We start from the raw sequence: 23,216 nt of genomic DNA on the forward strand, positions 1-23,216 counted from the left end.
GGCATGGATTAAAGTAATTTATTCTTCTAAAAGAAAAAAATCTATGAAAAGTTGTAGCTATGGCAACAGTATTGTACATTTTTGTTTGCTAAATTTATATTGCAGGGCAGGTGTATGTCTTTTTTCCGATAAAAAGAATCCTGAGATCTTATTGCTGTATCACTAGTACAGGGCTGTGTAACTGAATGGTTGTTCTGGTATAGATGGTCAATGCAGGATTTATTTAACAGCCGAATGGAGGTACGCAGCTGCTTTGCAGGAGCCATCAACTATGGCTAAAACGAAATATATGGAAAAGTGCATTTTCAGTTATGCACGAGTACTAAGTTTAGATTTATATTTTTATACTTTGTTACTATTTACAGGTTTTCAAAAGAGATGTTGATCACTTGATGTATCCAACAAGTTCTGTGTGTTTTTCATTCCTGTTTGTCCAGTCTCTCCTATACTTTTGAAGTCATTGGCCCATTTTGTTTGTTAAAATGTGTTAGAGAATTCAAAGTTACTAATTTCCGACAAGTTTTATGAAAACAGTTCAGTTTTCATAACTGAAGTTTACAAGTTACAAGAAGAATTTCTACTGGTATTTGAATCTTATAAGACACCAAAGACACCAAAGAACCCACCCATGACACAAATCATTGGAAAGGACTTTTCAAACAATTTCTGTAATGACTTTACAGTGTACTTCTCAGCACACGATACTCACTGTAGTTCAGTGTTAGTTCTGATAAGCCTGAAAGCTTCACTTTGAGTTTGTGGCTCTTTACCTTTTTACTTACTTTGTCTCTAGCAGATAATCCCACAAAGCTGTATAATAAATATATGAACTTTTTCTTTTTACAGCCTGGAAAGAATGATGAATGAGTATGACGGTCTGAAAACCTGGCAGGAAAAGAGAGAATATTTAGATCGCCTTGTGCTAAAGACAGGACCACAAAGGATAGCCAGACCAAATACAGTAACTAAAAAAGCACATTGAAAAATGTTCTGTATATGTTTTACTGCTCTTGGTCTTTATACTCTTGTTGAATCAATATGTGGTATTCAGTCTGATCTATGAAATTGTCTGTATTGTATTCAGTTGTATCAGCATCATATACTTTTGGAGCAGAGGGGTTGGACTAGATGATCTCAAGAGGTCCCTTCCAGCCCTGACTGTTCTGTGATTCTCTGATTTCTGAACATCTCACCAATGACTCTTTGATCAATTTGGAAATCAGCAGGAAGTGTGTGGATTCTTGATATTGTTGTGAATTTTCCTATCTTCTTAGTCAAGGATTTATTTTTAAGTTTCTGGTTTTTTTCAAGTTTAAGCTTAACGCACTGCAGCATACCAATCCGTATTTGGATATTTCATCATCAATAGAGTGTTTCATCTATTTAAATAGTGGTATTACAGAGGGTGTATATATCTGCCTTGAAAATCAAGGCACTTGGTTAGAGCTAGTTGAGATCTCAGCATTTGTTAACGAGTCAGAAATCAAACTGTGTTGACTGTTAAGGACCAAGTGGGTATAAAAATATTTAACCAAGAATTGAGTTCACAAATCTTAAACTAGTGGGAATCAAACTGTATAAGGATGTAGCAATCCCTTTGGTACATTTTAGTAGTACTTAATATAATCATAACATAAGATGTTTCTGATTTTTTTTAAAATTTAAAAATATTTTTAATTATTTATTTAAAAATTAATTGCTACAACTAGTAAGAGTGCCCTGTCTTTGGCTTTATTTTATTTTATTTTATTTTATTTTATTTTATTTTATTTTATTTTATTTTATTTTATTTTATTTTATTTTATTTTATTTTATTTTATTTTATTTTATTTTTATATTTTTTATTTTTCATTTTATTTTTATATTTTTATTTTTCATTTTATTTTTATATTTTTATTTTTCATTTTATTTTTCATTTTATTTTTCATTTTATTTTTCATTTTATTTTTCATTTTATTTTTCATTTTATTTTTCATTTTATTTTTCATTTTATTAATAATCTTTTGTCCCCTTGTGCCACTGCCTGATCTACTTTTGCTGACAGGCGTGTATTTGGCTCATAATTGGTTTGAAAATGAGCGTATAGTAATAGCAAGCGGCAACTTTTCTAATTTATCCGAAGAAATGATAGAACATTACTGTACAGATTTATTACAACATGTTTCATTTTCATAGTGATACCTCCTAAAGATTACAAAGTAGATTTTTTTTAAGTTGTTCAGTAAATATCATGTCTTTGGTAGCTTAAGATACCCCAAAATAACTTAATTTAGTTCTTGTTCTAGGCATATCACTCTGAGCACTTAGTTGAAAACCAGGCTCAAGAAGAAAACATCCCAACTTTTCCTGATGTTTCAGGTTTGGAGAATTCAAGTATTGCATATGTCTGAAATACCGCTCACTGTAACCTTTACCCCTGAAAATAAATATATACATACTTTTTGGTTATGTGTAACTAGTCTGTATTTAGAATGCTTTGAACTATGGAGAAAAGGAATACTAATAGTAAAGTTGAAAATGTATTCTAAATTCTGGTGCTCTGCAGCTTTTATTTCTTGCAAGTAGGAAAGTAGGAGATGTCAACTTGTATGAACAGTTGTCTGGCCAGGAGGTGAATGATAGGCAGTCTCAGAGATATTGCTTAATCCATATCTGAATTGCTGAACTAACTGTGTTTCTATTTACAGTAACTCAGTGTCCAATAAAATTACAGAAAGTCTTCAATGAACATCTTAGATTTACCCTAGCCAAAAGAAAGAAACCTTAAAATTGTACAGGTTATGTACAGGGTTTGTACTGGAGTGCATCAGGTGTATGTTGCATAGAAAATTGACAGAAAGACTGCAGTGTAATCGACTGTCCGGTGAATATATGAATCATTAGTAATAGTAACCATTTTGGCCCATGGTTAATCTATGAAAAAAAGATTGCAACAAGAAGCTGTTGTTTTACCATAGCGAGAGCTTCAGAATATAATATTATGCAAGTAGGTGAGAAGTATTTAATAAGCATATTTTATTAGACATTTTAGTAGTTTTAGATGAAATTCTAATTTGTTTGAAACAATGACTTGTCATCAGAGTGATTTAGAGTTGGACATTTCTGAAGTTGTTTTTTTTACTTCCTTTGTGTAGATTGTTGATGCCACTTGAACTTGTCCATAAGAAATTTCTTTTTTTATAGTGGAAATAGTGATATTTTTATAGAACTAAGCCCAAGAAAAGGAATGTTTCATGATTTTTCTCTTTTCTTCTCTAGCCAATTACCAGCTAGCTAAGATCTCTGAAAAAGAGGTAAGGGCATTTATTATAAAAAGCATTTTATTTTCACTGTGTATTGTGTTAGCATTTCTGTATAAATGCTGCAACATTCAGACCCCTGTAACTGCTATGCCAAGAACCAGAAGGTCCTCAATCAGCTTCCCTGATTTCCAGACAGGATTGTTCCTATTAACTGCACAGGATTTCTTTTGTTGTGTGGGAATGGTGATGGTTGTCAGGATCACATGAAAGATGTGATGAAGGACATACGTGTCATCCGTTGAGCTCAGGGTTTCTCTGAAGAATATTATAAAAGATGAAACTTGTCCTTGCACTGTGAGCCAAAAGCTTTTCTATTCCTTTTGGCTTTTACCGCAAGGAGACTTAAATTCAGTGCGCGTTGAATACCCTGTGGTAAGATTCGGAACACTTACTGTGAAAGGTGGTGGTCTGACAACCAAGTCTACTAGTCAGTGCATACAAAATACATTTGATACTGTCTTCTTGGTAAAATTTTATTCCTGCCATCCACATTTTTGTCTTAATCAGTAACTCATATCTATACTAATACTCAGCATGCTTAATTGCAATGAATGAAATGCCTTGCGGGGAGAAAAAAAAAAACACACAACCCCCCCCCGCCCCCGACATGATTGCCAAGGATTTAAGTAGATCAGTAACAAATATGTCATTTCAACCTTGATAGTTTTAAAATAATGTCATGGATCAGGAAATTATTTATAGAGTTACAGTCATCATAGCATTAGAATTCGTGTTCTGTGAACACATTACCCTGTTCAGTTTTGTGATTCAGCCATTAAGTACACCTAGCATTAGATAACCCTTAAATAGAGAACACGATCTTAGGCATATCTTGAAAATATCTTTCTTTTCACTGAGTCTTGTTTAATCTGAAAAAGTTAAATTTTCATTCTTTTAGGTAGACAGGTAAATACTGTCTCTTGAAATAAGCTTCAAAACTATTACCACTTGTATGGGAAGCAAACGTTTTTCAATAAGAATATCAGAGATTTTTTTAATGCTTTCTGATTATTTTTTTTTTCCACTTATTACATTATCAGCAGCAGCACAAGCCTATCTTAAGAAGCTGTTTCTGCTTATGTCAGGACTGAATGTGGTGTAAGCGCTGCATGGACTCCAGTTAGAGGAAGGGATGTGACTTTATTTTGCACATTGTTGTTACACTGTTGCACATTCTGTTTTTTTTTTCTGCAGCATAGGTCAAGCTTTGTTTTGTTACAGTGCTAAAAATTCTTAGAATTTAATGTGTCCCTCTGATAGTTTTAACTGCAGTAATCATGCAACATGCTGAATTTCAGGTGACTGCGTTTAACTGCTTTTCACTTGCATTTGAGCAGCTCTCAACCTGAGTGGGTTTAAGCTAAAGTGCCTATTACCTGTCTGGTGAAGTTAACGTTAAAACTTCAGCAGAAATATACTTGTTTATTCCCGGCTTTACATTAATCCCCTTTTTTATCCTATCTGTTTTAAAAGAATGTTAGAAGTCAGAGAAAACAACAACTATAATAATCTACTTACAGACTGACTTGGAAGACAGTTCTCCTCAGTCTGCTCAGGAATTTCCAGAGCAAATATTGAAAACTGAAGAAGTGGATTCATTTACTACTGCTAAACATGAATGTCCCAAAGAAGAAATCCTTCCTCTTCCAGCAACAAGTGAAACATCTAAACTTCCAGAAAAGGTCTGTGCAAAATCTAGTTGGAAATTTTTCAAACAGTCAAGACAAATTCATGGCCTTCGAAAAGGAAAGACAATTAGGAAGTGCCACAGAAGTTGTCAAGAAAATTAAAAATTATGTGGCAATATAAATGCATGTAATAAACTAGAAGAATGTACAAATTTTCAAGTATGTATGAACAGTAGCAGTAAGTTGAATTCAAATATCCGTTCTTTGTTTCAGGCAAATCAAGAATGAAGATTTGAAAAAAGTCTCTTAAAATAGAGTTTCTCAAGAGATTAGGACACTTGTGAATGGCTATCCAGTGGAGAAGTGAAAATTTTGTCAAAGTTGCAGTTAGAAGAGAAGGTCATTAGAAGGGCACTTCAGTAAAATATTTGAGAAAGAAATAGAGTAGTGTAGAACTTTGAGGTATCCAGTGTCTGTCTTAGAAAGATGAACACTGTCTATCTTACGTTTTTAAAACTAGGATGCTTTATCCTCTACAATGGGTAAGAGGGATTTCTAGTGTATTATTTTACCAGTTTAATTCTTTTTGTTCATTTGTGCTAGAGATGGTTACTTTCTGACACAAAGCAATAAAGATATTTAAGAAATTTTGTTTTTCTTACAGGCTACAGAATCTTGTATTTCGGAGGTGGTGCGTTCCCCTGTGATATCAAAACTAGTTGGTAGTCTTAAATTAGGTAATAACCTTTTTTCCCTATTTGCAGTTACTGCTTTCTAAATACTGCAGCAGGGTTCAAGGCACTAAAGCAGTATTACATGTTGTGCAGGTTTGACTAATGCACTAAACTAGGCTACGTTGTTGTTCATTTTATCCACTTGTTACACTTCATTCAAACAAATGCTGATCTAAAGTAGTTAGAAAGTGTATTTTCTAATTCTGCTGATTAGAACTTGCACTATTGTGCCTTCTTAAATATTCAGATGAATACTTACAAGATTCAAAAATGTTTCACTGGATAAATCGTTTACATATAGCTTTACAAATGTCAAAAAAATCAATTTAGATGTATTGGAGTGTGTGAATTTGGAGGAATTTATTTGCTTTTTATTTACTATTTTCCAGGTGAATCTGACAAAAAATTGGCTTCGCTTTTGAACAAAACGGGGGTACGTTGTATTAAATTCAGGAGCATACCACATTAAATATACCACATTGATATCTGAAACGTGATGATTAACATAAAAATGAGATTCTTAATCTTGCATATTGATTCATTTCAAATGCTAAGTACTTCCAACCATTACTGAACACAGTGCTTACATGTAAGTGATTCTCTGTATTTGTGGCAGTAGTTTGTTTCATAGATTACATGAGATTTTTTCAAAGTGATGTAGTTTTGAGTTCAAAATTATTTTTTACATTTTTATAAAATTGTGTAGTATAGTAGTTACTAAGTAGTTTACTAACTAAGTAAACTTATTTACTTAAGTAACTAAGTAGTTACTTAAACTGCTTAAAGGACTTAGTAGTCCTTTAAGCAGATTTCATACTATTGCAAATATTTTTAAGGTCTTGTCTTGAGATTTGCTACATTTGTACATTAGGGATAACTTCTGCTGGGGAAGCAGTTGTGTTACCAAGCAGACACCATTCAGAACCTTCTAGTCTAACCACTAAAAACATTTTTTTCTGTTGTTCTATCATGTTCTGCATTGTGTTCCAACTGTAGCATTTCCTGATCATGTGACGTCAGTGTTAGTGTTTGGTGGGTGTTAGCCATTAAGATGGCATTTGCTTGTGGAAAGCCAGTGAAGGCACTGAAAGCTGGACTGCTCTTTAGTGATATAGCTGAACTTTTGGCTGCTGAATGCTCTGTGTGCCTTCCAATATTGGTGAGGGGATGTTCTGCCAGAATGCAGGGACTTCCAGAGTGGATTGTCTTAGGCAGGTGATGGGAAAGAAGAGACTACAAATTACCCAAATATTTTTGCAAATGAATTTTTTTCTGCTAGGAAATAGAATTTCTAATATCAGAAACCTATGAAAACAGTACTTGATCAGTCAAATAAAGTACATGGAAGATATAAAGTGACTTTAGGAACGATTAAATAACTTTGAAATATAGGCAAGACAGAAGGATGTGTCCTACAGTATCTTTCCAGATTTCCTCTGGCTACTTACTATGGACAGAACTTCCATGTTAGCTCTCAAAGGTGCGCATGGTTTGGAAAAATCATGCTAGCATTTTACAAAATAATGGAAAGTGCTTAGACAGTGAAGCTTCAAACCTCAGATTCAAAACAAATGTCAAATTCAGATATAAAGTATTTGAATGATTGACCGTGTGGACTTCCAGAACTAGGGTTCTCATGGATTTGGATGGTCGAACATGCCAGTTCATCATTCATTGATGAACTAGCTCTTTGGCCCTGGAAGTTTATTGGTCTCTTCTAGCACTGTGCATATGGTAACAAAGGCTTCTGTTGCTACCAGGTTCCATCAGAGGTTTTCACTGTGCTCAGCTGTTCAGTAGCCTGGGCCCCTCATCTCAGTGTGTGTGTGTGTGTGTGTGTGTGTGTGTGTGTGTATCTACTCCCCACCCCTGCCACAGAAGCACATTCCCCATTTCACAGAAGTATCCTATGGTTAATATTTAACAGCTCTTTACTAAGAATTTTTTTATAAAATATCAGAAATTTTATTAAAGTTGTTCTTTTTATTAAACAATGGTATTGTTTATGCCTTAGTGTACTCTGAGAATTTTTTCAGGTTGTATGTAATACTAAAATTTTGTTTGAAAAAAAAATGTTACAGTTTAAGGCAGTTGTTCCAAGGAAGGACAAGTTTGAACCTTTTTTGGGACCTGTGGATAGATCACAAGCTGTTCCATTAAGTGAAAAGAAAGAAGATGAAGTGGTGCCTCTCTTTGATCTTTTAGAAGAGATTGGGGGGGCAGAGGAAGAAGACCACGATCCATCTTTCAGAACAGCTTCAAAAGAAGATTTAAAGATTTCACTTAATACTCCAAGCAAGAATGACCACCGTCCATCTTCAGGTATCTCCATGAAATTAGAGAAGGAATGTCAGAAACTTTCTTCATCAAATGACAAGGAATTACTATCCCTACCTATAGAAGGAGATGTATTTGCAATAGAACAAAAACAATCTTCAGAAACAAAAATGTTACATCTAAGCCCTTCTTTAACTAAAGTTCTTGAAGAGTCTCTTGTAGATGCATTTATCAACATAATAATCCTGAAATCAGTCTTAGGCAGAAGCCTTGAGGAAGTTATTAAAGTTTCAGAAGCAGCGATAGTCACAAGAGAAGTAGGGGAGGAATCTCAGAAATGGCCGAGTGTTACAGGTACCTCACCTGTGGCTTCAAAGAGCAGCATATATGATGGACAAAATATTTCATTTGCTGAAAGACAAACAGCTAATCTCAAATCCGTTGCAAGTCAAAACCCACAGCATCATCCCATGGAGAGATTTTTTGAAGGAAGTATCATCCCGCGTTTAGAATTAGGAAATAAGCATCAGGTTTTATCAGAACAAGGAATTCAGGAGGGATTATCAGTGGTTTTAGAGACAGAATCTGCTGGCAGATCTTGCAGCACTTCAGAAATAGATGCAACAAGTCTGAGATGTATTTTGAATCAGAGTCAGTCTGACTTTCCTGTAGAAAAGTTTATAAAAACGAGGTTAACAGAAGGAGTACAGTTAGAAAATAAACATCAACACTTCATTCTGCCAGATGTTGCTATGAGACAACCAAAGCATGAAACAGATTTTTTTGACGGAAGGAAGCAGAAATTTCCATCAGAAATGGAAATGTCACTAATAAAAACTTTAAGTTCTGACCTTTCAGAAACTGGATTAGTCAAAGGGACTTATGCAGAATATGAGTGTGAAAAAATCCCTTTGCAAAGTGTGAAAGGAACGCAGTTAGTAGATACAGCAATGGATTTACCTGAGAAGGAAGACAGTTGTGAGGGAAGAACTACCGAAACAGAAACAATAAATCTTAAATCTTCATTACCTCAAAGGCTTTCCAAAACAAAATTAGGGGAGGATTCACAGAACGCATCCCTGGATGTCACTAGTGTCAGATTGCCAATGGATGTGGAGACGGAGTTGCCTAGGGTAGGACAAGATCGTCACCAGCAGAAGCCTTCAGAAATAGAAGTAAAATCTGTTTCAAACCAAACTCTTCAAGATACTCTTATAGGAAAAGTTTTGGAAACGGAAATAATGAATCTAAAGCCACTTGTAAATAAATTTCTGCAACGTCACCTTACAGAGAAAATTTCAGGGCAAATGATGGAAGAGAAACTAAAGAAAGTACATGAGAATTTGTCCTCACTGAACCTTGCAGAAGGAGAGGCAGAAGAGACAGATTTAGTGGAAGTAGACCAGGCTTCTTGTAGTGAAAATCAAGCTAAAAAATCTATAATAGGAGGAAAATCTGCATTAAGTGAGAGTATGCAAAACTTACTTCTAGAGCTACTCCCAGAAAAAGAAATTATGAATCTAAAATCAATTTTAAGCAAAAAAATTCAGGATCATCTTGTTGAAAGACTTGCAAAAATAGGGTTAATCACAAAAGAAGAATTAAAGAAGGTGAAAGAGAACTTACGTCTGTTAAGAGCTAGCAGAGGACAGTTAGAAGACAGCGAATCTGGGCTGCCCAAAGAAGAAGAAAGCCTTAGTCTGAATTCTTTGTTATACCAAAATCTTCAAGATAAATCATCAGAAATAAACCATTTAAAGTATCTTACAGAAAGAATCTCAGAAGATGCTAAAGACAATATTTCTGAAACAGAAGCAACAAGTTCAGAGTTTGTTTTAAGCAACACTTTACAAGATCTTCAGACAGACAATGTTTTGAAAGCTGAAATACTCCGTAAGAATGAAGACAGTGACTTGGAAGGTCTACAGAAGCGAGACACAGAAGCAAGAAATGAAAAATATGAACTTTGTGAGGATAAATTTCCAGATCCAATACCCGATGAAGTGGCTAACATAAATAATGAAAAACAAACTAATGGATTAATGGTCTTTATTAAAAAAATAATTAATACATTTGAAAAAGAAAATCAAGATAAAAAGAGAGAAATAGCTCTGTCAAAAGAGGATTTTGAAAGACCATTAAGTCAGAAGACCCATGATGAGATAGAAACATCTGAAGCAGTACATATTTCTCCTTTTTCAAATGCTTGTGGTGCTGATATTCAAACAGATCCCTGCAGTTATCCAAGACCTATGTTTTTGCAAGTAGATCCTGAGGAAAAAGGAAAGCCATCAAGAAGTCTTGATGTGAATTCAGGAGACAAGCTGTGTGATAAGGCTCATAAGAAATATGCCATGCCATTCTATGGACATCTGGGTCGAATATTAACAAGTACGCCAAGTAAGAAGGAAAAACCAACTAATTTGAGGAAATCTGCAGAGAGCATAAAGGAGAAACATGGAAAGCATTATGAAGCAACTCCTTCAACATCATCTGCTGTGGGATACAAGGAGTCAGAATCATCTGTATTCTCCTGTAACAAAGAAAACTTGAAGAAAGCGGAGCAAGATAAAGAACATGACAACAAACCAAAGAAATCCGTTAGTAAGTCCATGAGAGGTCCATCAGATTCCACAGAACAGCAGTCACCACGAGCCATGAAAGCTTCTAACAAAAATTCATTCCCAAATGGCCTTCCAGATCCAGGTTCTACATCCATGCCCACACCATGTGAAAATCTGCCTGTAAGAATATTTTCTTTGAATTGTCCACATTAAATATATGTGAACTGGAAAGCTAGAATCTAAATGCAGAAGGTGAACTATTTTTTAGTAAACTGTACATGATCTCAGAATTGAAAACTTTGATCCATGTTTCACATGGTATGTGACATTGACAGAATAGGGGGGGAAAACTGTGTATCCTGCCAGCCATCCCTCCTGTTCCATTTTATGGCATATTATTTAATGTATGTAAATTTACATTTATTACAATGTAGACTTCAGTGTCCCTTTGAAGACAGAGCTTGTGCAGAATATCAGCTTAAGCCAGCGATTCTTCTGAAATAAATTTCTCATTAACTGTCCAAGATGCATGAAATTCTTTCTCTGGCTCAGTTTCTGGGATGAATGGAATTAGGTAGCTAAGTTGTGAAGAACTGGGACGTTTTCTCCCCTGCTGCCTTTGGTTAGAATTTACATTGGCATTGACTAATCAAAAAATGTGCTGGCTTGTTCTTCCTTTTAAGAGTGTGTAGCCTATATGTGTATATATGTATACACACACATATATATTCACATATATTCTATATTCTTTATATATTCTGTATTTTATTTCTATATTCATATATATATATATTCTAATAGCTTCACAGGAATCCTGTATTTCTCATGCTTATTTGGATATAAGTACAATGTATTTGATTAAACCTGAGTGATTCATAGATTATGGGATATATCACAAATGTGACAGATGAGGGGTCATAGGTTCTAGATAAAATCTATTTTAGAACCAATAAGTTTGGGCATAGTTATATTTTAATTGAGAAGAGCTTTTTAATTCGCTTGTGAAGTTTACAGATTCTGTTTTAATGAGATTAAGTGTAATCTTTAACTGCTATCTATAGTTTAAAATGTTTCATATCCTTTTTTATCTTAATATTCAGAATCATGCAAGTGAAGAGGATTTAAAAATTAAAGTATGCAAGTATCTTGAAACAGCAGTGGAGAGAGCTCTACAGGAGTTGCGGGGTGCTCCAGCAGAACGCCAGGGTCAGCCACTCCATTCTGCGAGACCACACAGTGGGCCCCCTCTTTGTAGGTCAGCTAGAGAGACCCCCAGAACACAGGCTGCAGCCTCTTCCATTGCATTCCTGGATTGTTCCGTTGGTAAAGATCCAGGGAATACTACCAGGCTGAAGTTTCAGAATCAAAGCACTGAAGCAGAGCAAGAGGAAATTAGTCCTAAGAAAAGGATACATTTCTCTGAAAAGCTCGAAGATTCATTAGTGGAAGATGAGACAATCCAAAATGATGACAAATGAAGTCAGAACACCATTGCAAAGAAAAACAAGGGGCAACACATATCTCACTTAGAATTTGACTTAGGCAGATACTGCTCCCACTTTGTGTAGAAGTAGCAGTAATAAAAAATATGTCCTTGCAACATCTTTACTGCATCTTTCACTTTGAATCTTCAGGTGACTCATTTCACCAACTTTCTATATTGCAGTGTGGCTTTGGTGACAGGTTGTGTAACTTTTCTGGCCTTGATTTATGGAATAAGGTAGGAGTTCATCGTGCAATGAGAGTTGTAAGTAATTGATGTGACAGACTAGCAGATTAGACAAAGAGCAGACTTCTAAGACGATTGGTATAACAATGTATTATTACAAGAAAAAAAATGAATGTATTAGAAAATGTGTTTCTGTTGTTGCAGTAACAGAGGATCTTACACTTCTGAAATGTGCATAGTATTTCAAAACATGGGCATATTTTCAAGTAGATGTTTCAGTGTGGGCATTAACCATGTTATTATAGACATAGCTAGGGAAAGCAGCCAGTCTAAAGTTTCATAGAACTTTCCTAGTAATTTTTGATGTAATATACCTTTATTTGCTTCTGTTATTACTAGTGTATCCATTGGTTTTGCCGTAATGTAAAACTCTGAAAGCCCTGCTAAGTCTGTTATGCAGGATCTTAACCTGTATTAATGGTTAATCTCACTGTTGCAGCTGGATTTCATTACAGGACCAAGCAAACAAAAGTCATAGTGGAAGCTTTATTATTATTATTTGATTTATTCAGTATTACCTTGGGTAAGTAACATATGTTTGTGTAACTGTAATGACTAAATTATCAAGACATTTATAGATTTGTTTAGTGAATGATGAATTTAATTCTGAAGCTGGTAGTTACTAAGTTGTATGTAGAACCTTAGCATAGGAGAAGCTCACCTAAGAATGGTTTGTTTTTCAAGGTATTTATCTTAACTATGAAGTACTATTTTTATATAAATGCATTTAACTCACAGAGTCAGTTACTTTCATTTGGGAATGATGGAGGTTTCTGCAGGAGTATCTTTAAACCTAGTGTTCTTTGGTTCATTCTATCTCAAGTTTGTGAATGGCTTAAACTTTATTAATTATTAAGTGTTACTCTAAGCTGGTTATTTAGCGGACCCTCTCATTTTTTTTCAATGGTTTTGTTATTTTTTTACCGATCTGTGAGAACAGATTGAGCTCACAGTATGGTTCTTAACTGTACTTTCTTGAGGTCTTCCTCAGAGGTAATGTTCCTTTTATATCACTGAATTGCCTTTTTTTTTTTTTTTTTTTYCCCCCCCCCACATTCATAGATGATAGGGAAAACCTTCAGGACCGATCAAGACAGCTAGCTTAGTTGTTTTGCAAGTATTGGACAATTCAATATATTTTAGCAAAGTTATATATAACACTAAAGGCAGCATATATAAATCACTTACCTACTTGAGGTTCCTGCCTCTTGTCAGAGAGATTCAGAACAGTGTTATTTGCCCCCTTTTTTTGGTCTTGTCTTTTTCATAAGCTTTCCTATGACTTCACCCTGCCCTCCAGACTAACAACTGCTTACATAGCACTGGGAGAAGGAGGGAGTGGTGGAAAGAGGTAAGGTGCAAAGGCATTAACACAATGCCTTTTTCTTAATGTTTACTTTTGTTCCTTAACAGCATCAAGTGGAAGAAGTTGCCATTTTGTGTACTTATTTGAGAATCTTCAGAGTGCTTTATGCAGCAGATAAGTTCTTTCTAAGTAAATGACTATTTTTCACTATATTAAGTCATTGACAAACTACTGTACTATTAGACCAGGACTATAATAAACCTAATAGCATTGACCATACAAATCAGGATAATGTTACTTCACACGAGTAGTCCTCTGTAACAAATATTTGTTTTTGGTGTAGTGTCAGCACAATGAAAGGTTGCATCAGAAAACTTTCATCTTATTTCCACAGGAATCAAATTTGCAAAAGTAGCCAACCTGCCACCTCTTGATGCTGTTTTACTGGCTTTTGCAGTAGGCAATTACTTTTATAAACTCCTTGGAGATGGGCCTAAATGTAAGAGCCCTTGAAAAAGCTCAGGTCCAAAAAGATGGAATAAATGATTTTCCGTTTCAGTTCATATGCAGATTACACATGCAACTGTTAAGTAAATGCTCTGTAAAAAAGAGATTTATTGTGTACTGTATTATGCTTGACTGCTTTTGTCTGAAAATATGACAATATTGGTCAAATGCATTGGTCATATGACAAGTGGTTAAAATGCAACACTTCCAACTATAAAGTTTTGTAAGCTTTTTTTTTTCTTCAACCAGTACCTGGAATAGATATAAGGCAGTGTTATTTCATGTGAAGTTTGCAAATACTAACATGTAGGTTGCCTCATTTTTTCTACAGCAGTTTATTTTATTCATTTATTTTTTTTAAGAGTACTGATATTCACCCAGAAGGCAGTAATTGGGGGGGGAGGGGGGAAAGGTACAGCTTCATGTATTTTCTCACTTGATCTAACCAGCACAATGGCTTTTAGCTAAGGACTTTATGGAGTTCACTTGAGAACAGCATCTTTAAATGTGAACAAGCTATTAATATTTTTATGATCAGCTAAAATAACTTTCTCATTAAAACAGCCATTTTCTTACCTAATAAACAGCAATAACAAGAAGCTGTTAGTATGACTGAGATGAAAATTGTAGTAAGTATTACAGAACTGAATGAGAGGCAGAAGGGTTCAGTTTATTAGATGATTAATTTTACTAGGTTTTGAAATGTAGGGCTTTCTTCACAGTACAATGAGTAAAATCAAGTCTTAGCCCTGTGCCACGTGCTCTAGGTGACCCTGCGTGAGCAGGGGGGTTGGACTCGATGACCTCTGAGGTCCCTTCCAACCTTCGGCATTCTATGATTCTATGATTCTATGATTTCATTGGCACTTCCACACGCTTACCTAGAACTGGTTTTATGCCTCTCTAGCTTGCCTTGTGCTTAGTCTTCGCTGACTTGCACTGAGCTTCTGGCAATCTTGTCGTGTTCTCAAAGTTGTTTGTGGACAGGCTTAGCCCATGCAAGACCTGAGTCTTGCCTCACAGGTCAAGTGTTAGATATATTGAAAATTTCAAATATATCCATTATCCATTAATTTCAAATGCATACATTTTCACTATAGTCAGAACTTAATGTCAATAATGTCCCAGTGCTTTTGGGACACCACATTTCCTAAAGCATAACAAGATAACATAATTTTTCAAAGGAAGTTACTGGTTCTGCTTCTTGGATACAGTTTTAGAGATGAGAATTTACTGAGGCAGTTTTAATCTGGCTTAAACAATAAAACCCTAGAGCTTCTGATTAATTCAAAACCATGTCATGGCTGAACCTAACCCTGGGAATTAAATTCTGACTTTCCCAAGAGGTTTGTGTACTTGTGTATTGAGCAGCAATAATATTATGCTGCTCATTGTGTGCTAACTAGTTAAATGGTTCTTCTTTAGAGTTTGGAGAAAATGATTACTAGGTTCAGATAACTTTGATGGTCCACAGGAATACAGTATAAATACTTGCAGTAACTAATTATGTAACATAGTGCCTTCTGGAACTTGTGATTTGCTTTACATAAGTGGTCCTTAGATCATTTGCTAAGATGGCATAATAGAGAGATGGCATAATGGAGATTACGAGCAGAATCTGCTCTAAGAAGGAAGATAAATGCAAGAATCACACTTGCAAAGAAGCTAAACTGTGGGCAACACGCAGTTAGGACTGCCTGAAAGACCAGCCAACTTTTGTCAAATATCACAGTGTATCAGCTGAAAAAAAAATACAGTAATGGTGCATTTTGAGATGTATAAAAAGAGAAATATTACTTGCATAAGGAAGCAACTGGCTTAGGCAATTTCAGATGTAGGCTTGGAAGTGGAGACTTCTTTCTCACTAAAATAATTTGGGTGAGAATGAAAGGACAGATCAAATTGTTGAAATGAGGAGGGCCATATGCAAAACCCAAGGCTAAACTATGAGAAATTCAACAATACAAGCTGAAAACTTTAAGTACTGTACGCAATAAGAATACAACAGAATCCCTCCTGTTAAATATTTGCAAAAGGGAAACAGGAGCTCTATCATTCTATATACAGCCAGAGAAAGGTAAGACTTACTGCACTTTATAGTGCCAACAGAGGAAAAAGTTAATGAAACATGGCCACTAAAGCTGCATTTTCAAGTATACCTTGTCTAATTGTGTTTTAACTATAAACAGTAAAGCAGCAAGTAGAAATCACATTTTTCTTCTCTGAAGCATGGGAAGAGGTATGGTGGTTTGGCATCTTTCTAGAATTCCCAGTTTATATCATCTTGATTTGTAGTAATACGTCCAAGTTCAGTCCCAGTTGCTGGTGAGGGCACTGCCAGCAACGTTGATCTATGATTTTGAATAGGAGGTGGTAATAGGGATAGTAATGAGCTCTGTGTCTGCTCTTTTATCTAGAAAGGAGGAAAAAAAAAAAGGCTAAAATACAGCTGCATATAAAATTGCACATAACATTGCATCTGACAATTATAAAATATGAAATCATAGAGCTCCCTTATTGTATGTAGAATATTGAGAATAAAAGAATGAGAGATTTAGCTTTCCTTGTTGCTAAGTTGAATTAATCTTATTTTTTTAATCACATAGGCTGTGAAATTCTTAAGCTTTAAATTGAGTATATTAGGCAATTTTTTATTAGTTAGTCTCACTTCAGTTAAACTAACGTCAAAGGGGAAATAGATTTCACTTATGCATCCTATACTCCAGCATCATGTTTTGTAAAAAAAAAAAAAAGCTGTCTGAAACAGGCTCTGTGGTCTGAGGTTTCAGCTGACTCAATTATTTTGAAGTTCAACTCTAATATTTTGTGGTTTATTTAGGGTATAGTTATGCCATCTACCAGAGATTACAGTAAACTCACCTGTTTGAAGAACGTGTGCGAAAGCAAACTGCTTGCTGAGGGCCTGGATCAGAAATGAAAAATACAATTACGTTTTGGAAAATGAATACTGCCTTCGGGACAGGTGCTAAACTGACAAATGAATCTAAGCCCCGTGGTTATTTAACCACAAAGCACAGGAAAAGCATGAAAAAAGCAACACAGGTTCCCTTCATTCTCTGCCCCAATTTGTGCTGAGAGCATTCCAAAAGGTAATTTATTTTTTAAAGGGCTTTTTACTTTTTCTAATTAGAAAAGAATGTAATGCCTCAGAAAATATATTGTATTGAAAACTAAATACTTCAGCTTGATGCTTTTTCTTGGACAAAATGCATGTTTATTTTTTTTCTTATTTAACCAGGGGAAAAAAAAATCATAAATTCCATCCCAAGGATCAGACAGGAATTCAAAAGTATGGCTCCTTGGACAAGGTAATCGCTGAAGTACAAAAGCAAAGGTAAGTGTAGCGTTTGGTATAGTACATATTGTCTGAAAAATGTTATTTTAAACAGTATTCAAATAATAACTGGATACTAAATTGTGCACTATATTTGGTCTTAAATTGAAGTGACAGAAAATTATCTTTGACCAGGAGGTTACCTTTTCTCAGGGTCCTGTTGCAAGCATAGTTCTATCAAGTTGTGGAAAGCAGGGGAAAACGTTTTGGAAAAGGGAATTTGCAGTCCTTCACTAGTCATTGTGCGTGTCATGCTCTCACCAATTCCAGAATCAACACCTGATCGGGAATTCTTCATTCGGGATTCCCCACGGGGGAAGGTATTTATATCCCAAGGACAATACGTGGGACCTTTCAGCTTTTGCAGCAGCATCTAATAGAAAGGAGTATAACAAAGTCCAACAGATGTTTAAACTTATTCAGGCTAAGTTGTTAAATCATTTTCTCTTCCTGGAATTTGGTCCAGAAAGAAGTATACATATTTGAAATAACAAAAGAATAAATAAAAATAAAAAACACCCACCCAGCAATGATAGCATTGATTTTTCTAAGAAAAAAAAAGTTCTGCATATAGTGAAGTAGAAATAAAATTCAGCATCAAACCTGAGTGCGAGGCATATCTTGAAATGGAACATGTCCATTGGCTAGTTCGCATGCTGTAATCCCCACACTGTAAATATCAGACTTCACATTATACCCAGACAAATCCTGCAGGAGAAAGAGTCAGCCTAAATCACTGAAGCCATTGATCTATGCAGATAAAAATACACACACGTATGTCTGGACAACACTCTGATATTCCATAGTCTATACAAGAATTGGGATAATTAGATAATTGGGAAACCTGAACTCATAGCTCTACTGAAGACAAATTTTAGGATCAGAAATAGTTCTCGGGAAGAAGTCGGAACAATAGCATCTTACCAACAGCTTACACATCTCTCTGGAGGAGAGTTTTAATAATTTCAGTACATCTTTGTTTCAATTAAAAGTTGCAGATCATCAGCCTCATTGCCCTTTTACAAGCAAACTTAAGCCAGAATTTAACTGCTACAGGAGCTTAGATCGCAATGTGTGATTTATACTGACCTGTCTCAGTAGTTCAGGACTCAGCCAAGGAAGCACAGATGTACTAAACTGGGGGAAATCATATACCACCTTTGACTTTTGTCCATTGTTAACTAAGCTGTAGAGGTTGCTTAAGCCTGAGAGAGAAACCAGACCATCCTCTGAAATCAGAATGTGGCTAGCCTTAATATTCCTATAACACAAAGTAATAAATTGGGAGTTACATGAAGAACTCAAAACAGTATTTGTATTTCATTAATTCATAAAATACTGAGATGTTAAAATATAGTTCTGTTTAGCAGCTTATTATCTCACAGAAGTTCTTCATTCAGTATGTGCTGTCTTTTTAATACAACCTCAACTGAGGGGAGTAGGGATTGCCAGAAATGGGGAATGGGCTTTCCTTCCCAGCAAGGGGTGTGAAGTAAGAAAGCACCCTCTACAACTGTAAATCTGTGAGGAGAGAGAATCAGACAGATGCACGCAGATTTAAATAATAGGACAAGTGTTATAAAAGGGCTTACATAATGTTTTGGACGCCATTCTTGTTAAGATTCTACAAACTAAGTTCTGCTTTGTTATTAGGAAAAATGCTTCTGTGCTGCCTGACAAATATAGAGAGAGAAGAAGGAAAGGAAACAACACTTAAACCTGAAAACGGACTTTGAAGGGAAGCTGAGCTCTCAGTAAACTAATTGGTGTAATCTGGTTCTTGCCAATGCCACTGACATTCTCCTACCTGTGAATGTAGCCATTTTGGTGCATGTAGTTTAATCCTCTGATTGTGCCAAACAGAATGTTCCCAATCAGAGCTTCACTCATTCCTTCAGGAAAGTAAGTTTTCAGCAGGTGTCTAGCAGAACCTGGGAAAGAAAACAGCTAAGCATAACAAGTCTGCAATGCATACATTCACAAAGAGCAGTCTCCTCACTTTTATAGTGACTACGGCAAGAATGCAATCTGTAGCAGACAAATACCACACTTAAGTCATGTTTCTGTTATCTGCAGCTGTACCCAATTCAATCAAATTCAAGACTGTATCAAGTCAAATGCACTCCTCAATGAACGTTCCTCAGAGAGTGGATGTCAGGACTTGAAATACAAGTTAAGGGGTTTGAATGCTGAACTTCACTGGGAAGGAAGAACAAGCCTTTTCTACAAAACAAAAATGCTTAAAATGCTTAAAAATGAAATCTCTTATGGACTACATAGTCCAAATGGAATCAACTTTGCTCTTATTTGAAAACATCACTTAACAATTCTTACCATATGCCATAAATGGAGAGATGACCCAAAGCCAACTACCAGCTGTAAACACTGTCCAAAGTGTCATTATGTTGGGATGCTGGAAAAAGTGGGATAAAACCACCTCGTTCTAAGGAACAGAAGAGCATATGTTAACTAGAAGACAACTTTTGCTAAGGCATTAATTACATCACTATCAGTGAAAGACTTGTTCCCTGTATGCATATATTGATGTGCACGGCCTGCAGCAGGAATGCAAATAACTTGACTATAACTGCTTTTGTCTGAAATGAATGTTTTGATGTAAATGCAAAACATAAAACACACTTCAAAGGAAAACCCTTGTACAATCACAGAAGCTCTTCTAAAACACTTGTCAACTGATTTCCTCAGAAAGCAGTTCTGTTTCCAATTTACACACACATCCTGCTCTTTCAAAGGAAAAAACTTAAATGGCCCAGTTCAAATAGGAGGGCTCTGTTTTGTAACCTTGCATGCTCACTGTATAGTCATTTGCTGCTGCAGCAGAGCTGTTGCTTTACCTGCAAAGCTTTCAAGTGCTCCTCAGAGCAACTTTCCAGGTCCGTGATCCTTACGGCCACTTGCATCCCTGTAGGTGTGTGTCGGGCAAGGTAGATGGAAGTTAAGTTGTTGAATCGCCTCCCTGAAACAGAAGTGGCTCCCTTTGTTAACACTGGAAAAATTAATAATCCTCTTCATAATTTGCTTCACATATAGAGATCATTTTAAAGTGTTCATTTAGCAGTATGACTTTTTCATACTTAAGTAGCTGCAGCCAAATGTATTCAGGAAATTAATTAAAAGATGGCTTTGATATTTTTAAAAGTAAAGATTTAAACCATGTTTAGTACCAATTGCATACCTTTTGCATCTTAGTGAATAATACTTCTAGTATGCACTTTCACATAAATAGATGCATGGACATTAAGAGTGAGGGCAGGTGTCTTTAGGACAATTAGATAATAGATGATTTTATATTTTTAAAATAACTGAAAAATGAGAGATTTTGTACTTTTTTTCAACTAAAGAAACCAAAGACGGTTCTATTCAGCTGATAGATTTTCCAAGCTTAGTAAGTATTTGCTAAAGTAAGCAATAACCTGAGAGAATGCATCTGCAATAACTAGTAGTTGTTGGTACCTATTTCCACCTGGAGTTCATAGTGGGAGACATTGGTAGAGCAAAATATCATTGCATTTTCTCCTGTAGGTGGGGGAATCCAGGCTAGATCAGAATCATTCTAAAAGTGAGGAGAAAAAAATTACAAAAAGAAAAAAAGGAATCTCAAAATTACTATGTACATTTACACAGTTAACAGAAATAGCATTAATGAAAATGTTAAGATCAAATAATGAAGTTAGGAAAGTCAAGCTGGTGCTTTTATCAGTACCCTGAGATATATTAAATGAGCTACTTTAGTTATTATTTGTAGTCTTCTTCCAAAGCAAAGTCTCAAAGTACTTTGGTTGTTTTTTCTAAGTTAATATTTGAAAAGGTATGTGACTTAATGCAATTATTTTTGTATACATCATTTTAATATATATAACATTGCCAGTTAGTTTATTTATTGATTTATTTTATTCTTACCAGATATTCTTGAATGCTGCTCTCAGATTGCTCTTCTGGTCTGATGGGTTCAACTCGTGTACGTAGAATACAGGAACAGTCCTTGAAAAACAAACAGGTGAATTTTTGTGGACTTGTTGTAATTTATTAAACATGATAATGGGAAAACATCAGAAGTGCCCCCCCACCTCTGCCATGAACAGTAGTTGAGAAAGGCAAGAGTTTAGACCTACAGGTAAGAGAAGTTAATATGATCCATAACCAAAAGTTGATATTACAAAGTTAAAGCATCTTGCCATTGTCATCTTGTCACTCCTCTTGAGTGTTTCAGCTATACAGCAAGACACTTTACCAGAACTTTTTCCCATTAAGATATGGCTGGGTAACAAGTGCAACTGTTAATGCCTGTTAAGTTCAAACTTACCAAGCAAGACATGGAACCGCTTTAGATCAGCTGAAATGTCATATACACCCATTTATCCTAGAAAAATTAAAGCATCGCTGTGAGACCATACATGAACCTGTGACCCAACACTAACAGATTCTAAGCATAGAAATCTGTCTCATTTAATCAAAATTGTGAGGCATTCCTCTCAGTTATCAAAATACCTCTTACAAAAATCTACATCACGTGCAAAATGTTCCAAAGAATTTCTACAAAATTGAGGCCTACTTCATTGTACTGAATCTTTAAGCAACACATAGCTTCAAACTACATATTGAGCAGATGTACACTCCAAAATCTTTTTATTTATGTGTTTGGATATTAACATTCCTAAACAACCAAATGAATTCCAAGTTAACTGTATAACTGCACAAAAGAAAAATGAATGGATTCATGGATCACTGGCAGTTTGCAGGTAATAAAAATGAGCTGTTGTTTTAAAGGAGCACAGCTGTGTTAGCCAGATTTCAGCTCAGCTGCTGCAGCTGAACTGGCTTCTTAAAAAAGCAGACCAGAAGTAACTGCACTGTGTATTTCACAAGAGAAAAGTACCACTGTAAAGAGCGTAAGAGATTGCTCTAAAAGAAAACTTAGATTGTTTCCACATGCCTGAAACTGCAGAACGAGCATTTAGTCCAAACTCCCTTGCGCATCAGTGAAGCCCCTCAAAGTTTTCTAACAGTCTGAAAGTTTAGGAGATGAGGAAGATGTTATCAGATATGGTTGTTAGACCATGTCTAATAATATGCTTCTGAAAGCGGAGATTATTTAAATCATTAAATTATGAATGCTATTTAATCCCAGCAAAACTCTTAAAACTCTAACAAGCTCCCACCACCCGCGTGCTTCCAGAGCATCTATCTATTACCCAATTTACCTTCAACAGATTCTTGAAGCAAGGAAATGCTGCAGTTCTGTTTTATAGATGAGAAGGGAGATAAAAGGAGATCTGCTAGTGGGCCTGCAGTGGGTGTTTTGCGGCTCAGTTTCCTCAGAAGGTGGGGCTTGACTCACCTGCTTTCACAGAGATGTTTGTGGCACAGCAGGAGGTGCTGCCGATGTTCCAGGACATGGTCCAGCACAGGCACTGCTAGAGCATCCTCTGAGCTGGAAAGAAAACATCCCCCTCTGTTATCCAAGGCAGGTTACTGTGGAACGTGAAGCCACAAAAGCCAAGCTGAAGAACGGAGTCCTAGTGACTAGCATACGCTGAAGGGAAGTTACTGGAGAACAAGTTCCGAGCTGTGAGGAGCTCTGGCCAGCCCGCACAGCTGTCCGGGATCCGTGTTTGCCAGGCAGTGTTGTTTAATTTTTGCTGCTGTTCTGTAGTGTAATGCCGTTTCTCTGGGGGCCTGGGTCCTGTCCCTGCACCACCCGCCGCGCATTCCCACGCTTCCTCTTTGTCTCGCAGCCCGCCCCGCCCTGCGCGGCGCGTTGCGCTGCGTTGCGTTGCGTTGCGCTGCGCTGCG

At 35.9% G+C, this 23,216-nt stretch overlaps 1 protein-coding gene across 1 annotated transcript; it reads right to left on the bottom strand.

Moving 5' to 3' along the window:
* Positions 1-15,241: 15,241 nt before the first annotated feature.
* STRADB (STE20-related kinase adaptor beta) lies at positions 15,242-23,106 on the bottom strand. The gene is made up of 12 exons (XM_026047955.1): positions 22,762-23,106; positions 21,727-21,783; positions 21,324-21,404; positions 20,877-20,976; positions 20,258-20,379; positions 19,737-19,845; positions 19,210-19,333; positions 18,492-18,663; positions 18,006-18,110; positions 17,546-17,775; positions 16,928-16,970; positions 15,242-16,460 (listed from the first exon to the last, which is right to left on the bottom strand). The coding sequence occupies exons 2-12, from the start codon at positions 21,736-21,738 to the stop codon at positions 16,308-16,310; spliced, it is 1,251 nt and encodes a 416-aa protein (XP_025903740.1). The 5' UTR covers positions 21,739-21,783; positions 22,762-23,106; the 3' UTR covers positions 15,242-16,307.
* Between the last annotated feature and the right edge of the window lie 110 nt (positions 23,107-23,216).

This window comes from Nothoprocta perdicaria, unplaced genomic scaffold (assembly GCF_003342845.1).
Source record: "Nothoprocta perdicaria isolate Ctin4 unplaced genomic scaffold, notPer1 scaffold_11, whole genome shotgun sequence".
Classification (NCBI taxonomy): domain Eukaryota; kingdom Metazoa; phylum Chordata; class Aves; order Tinamiformes; family Tinamidae; genus Nothoprocta; species Nothoprocta perdicaria.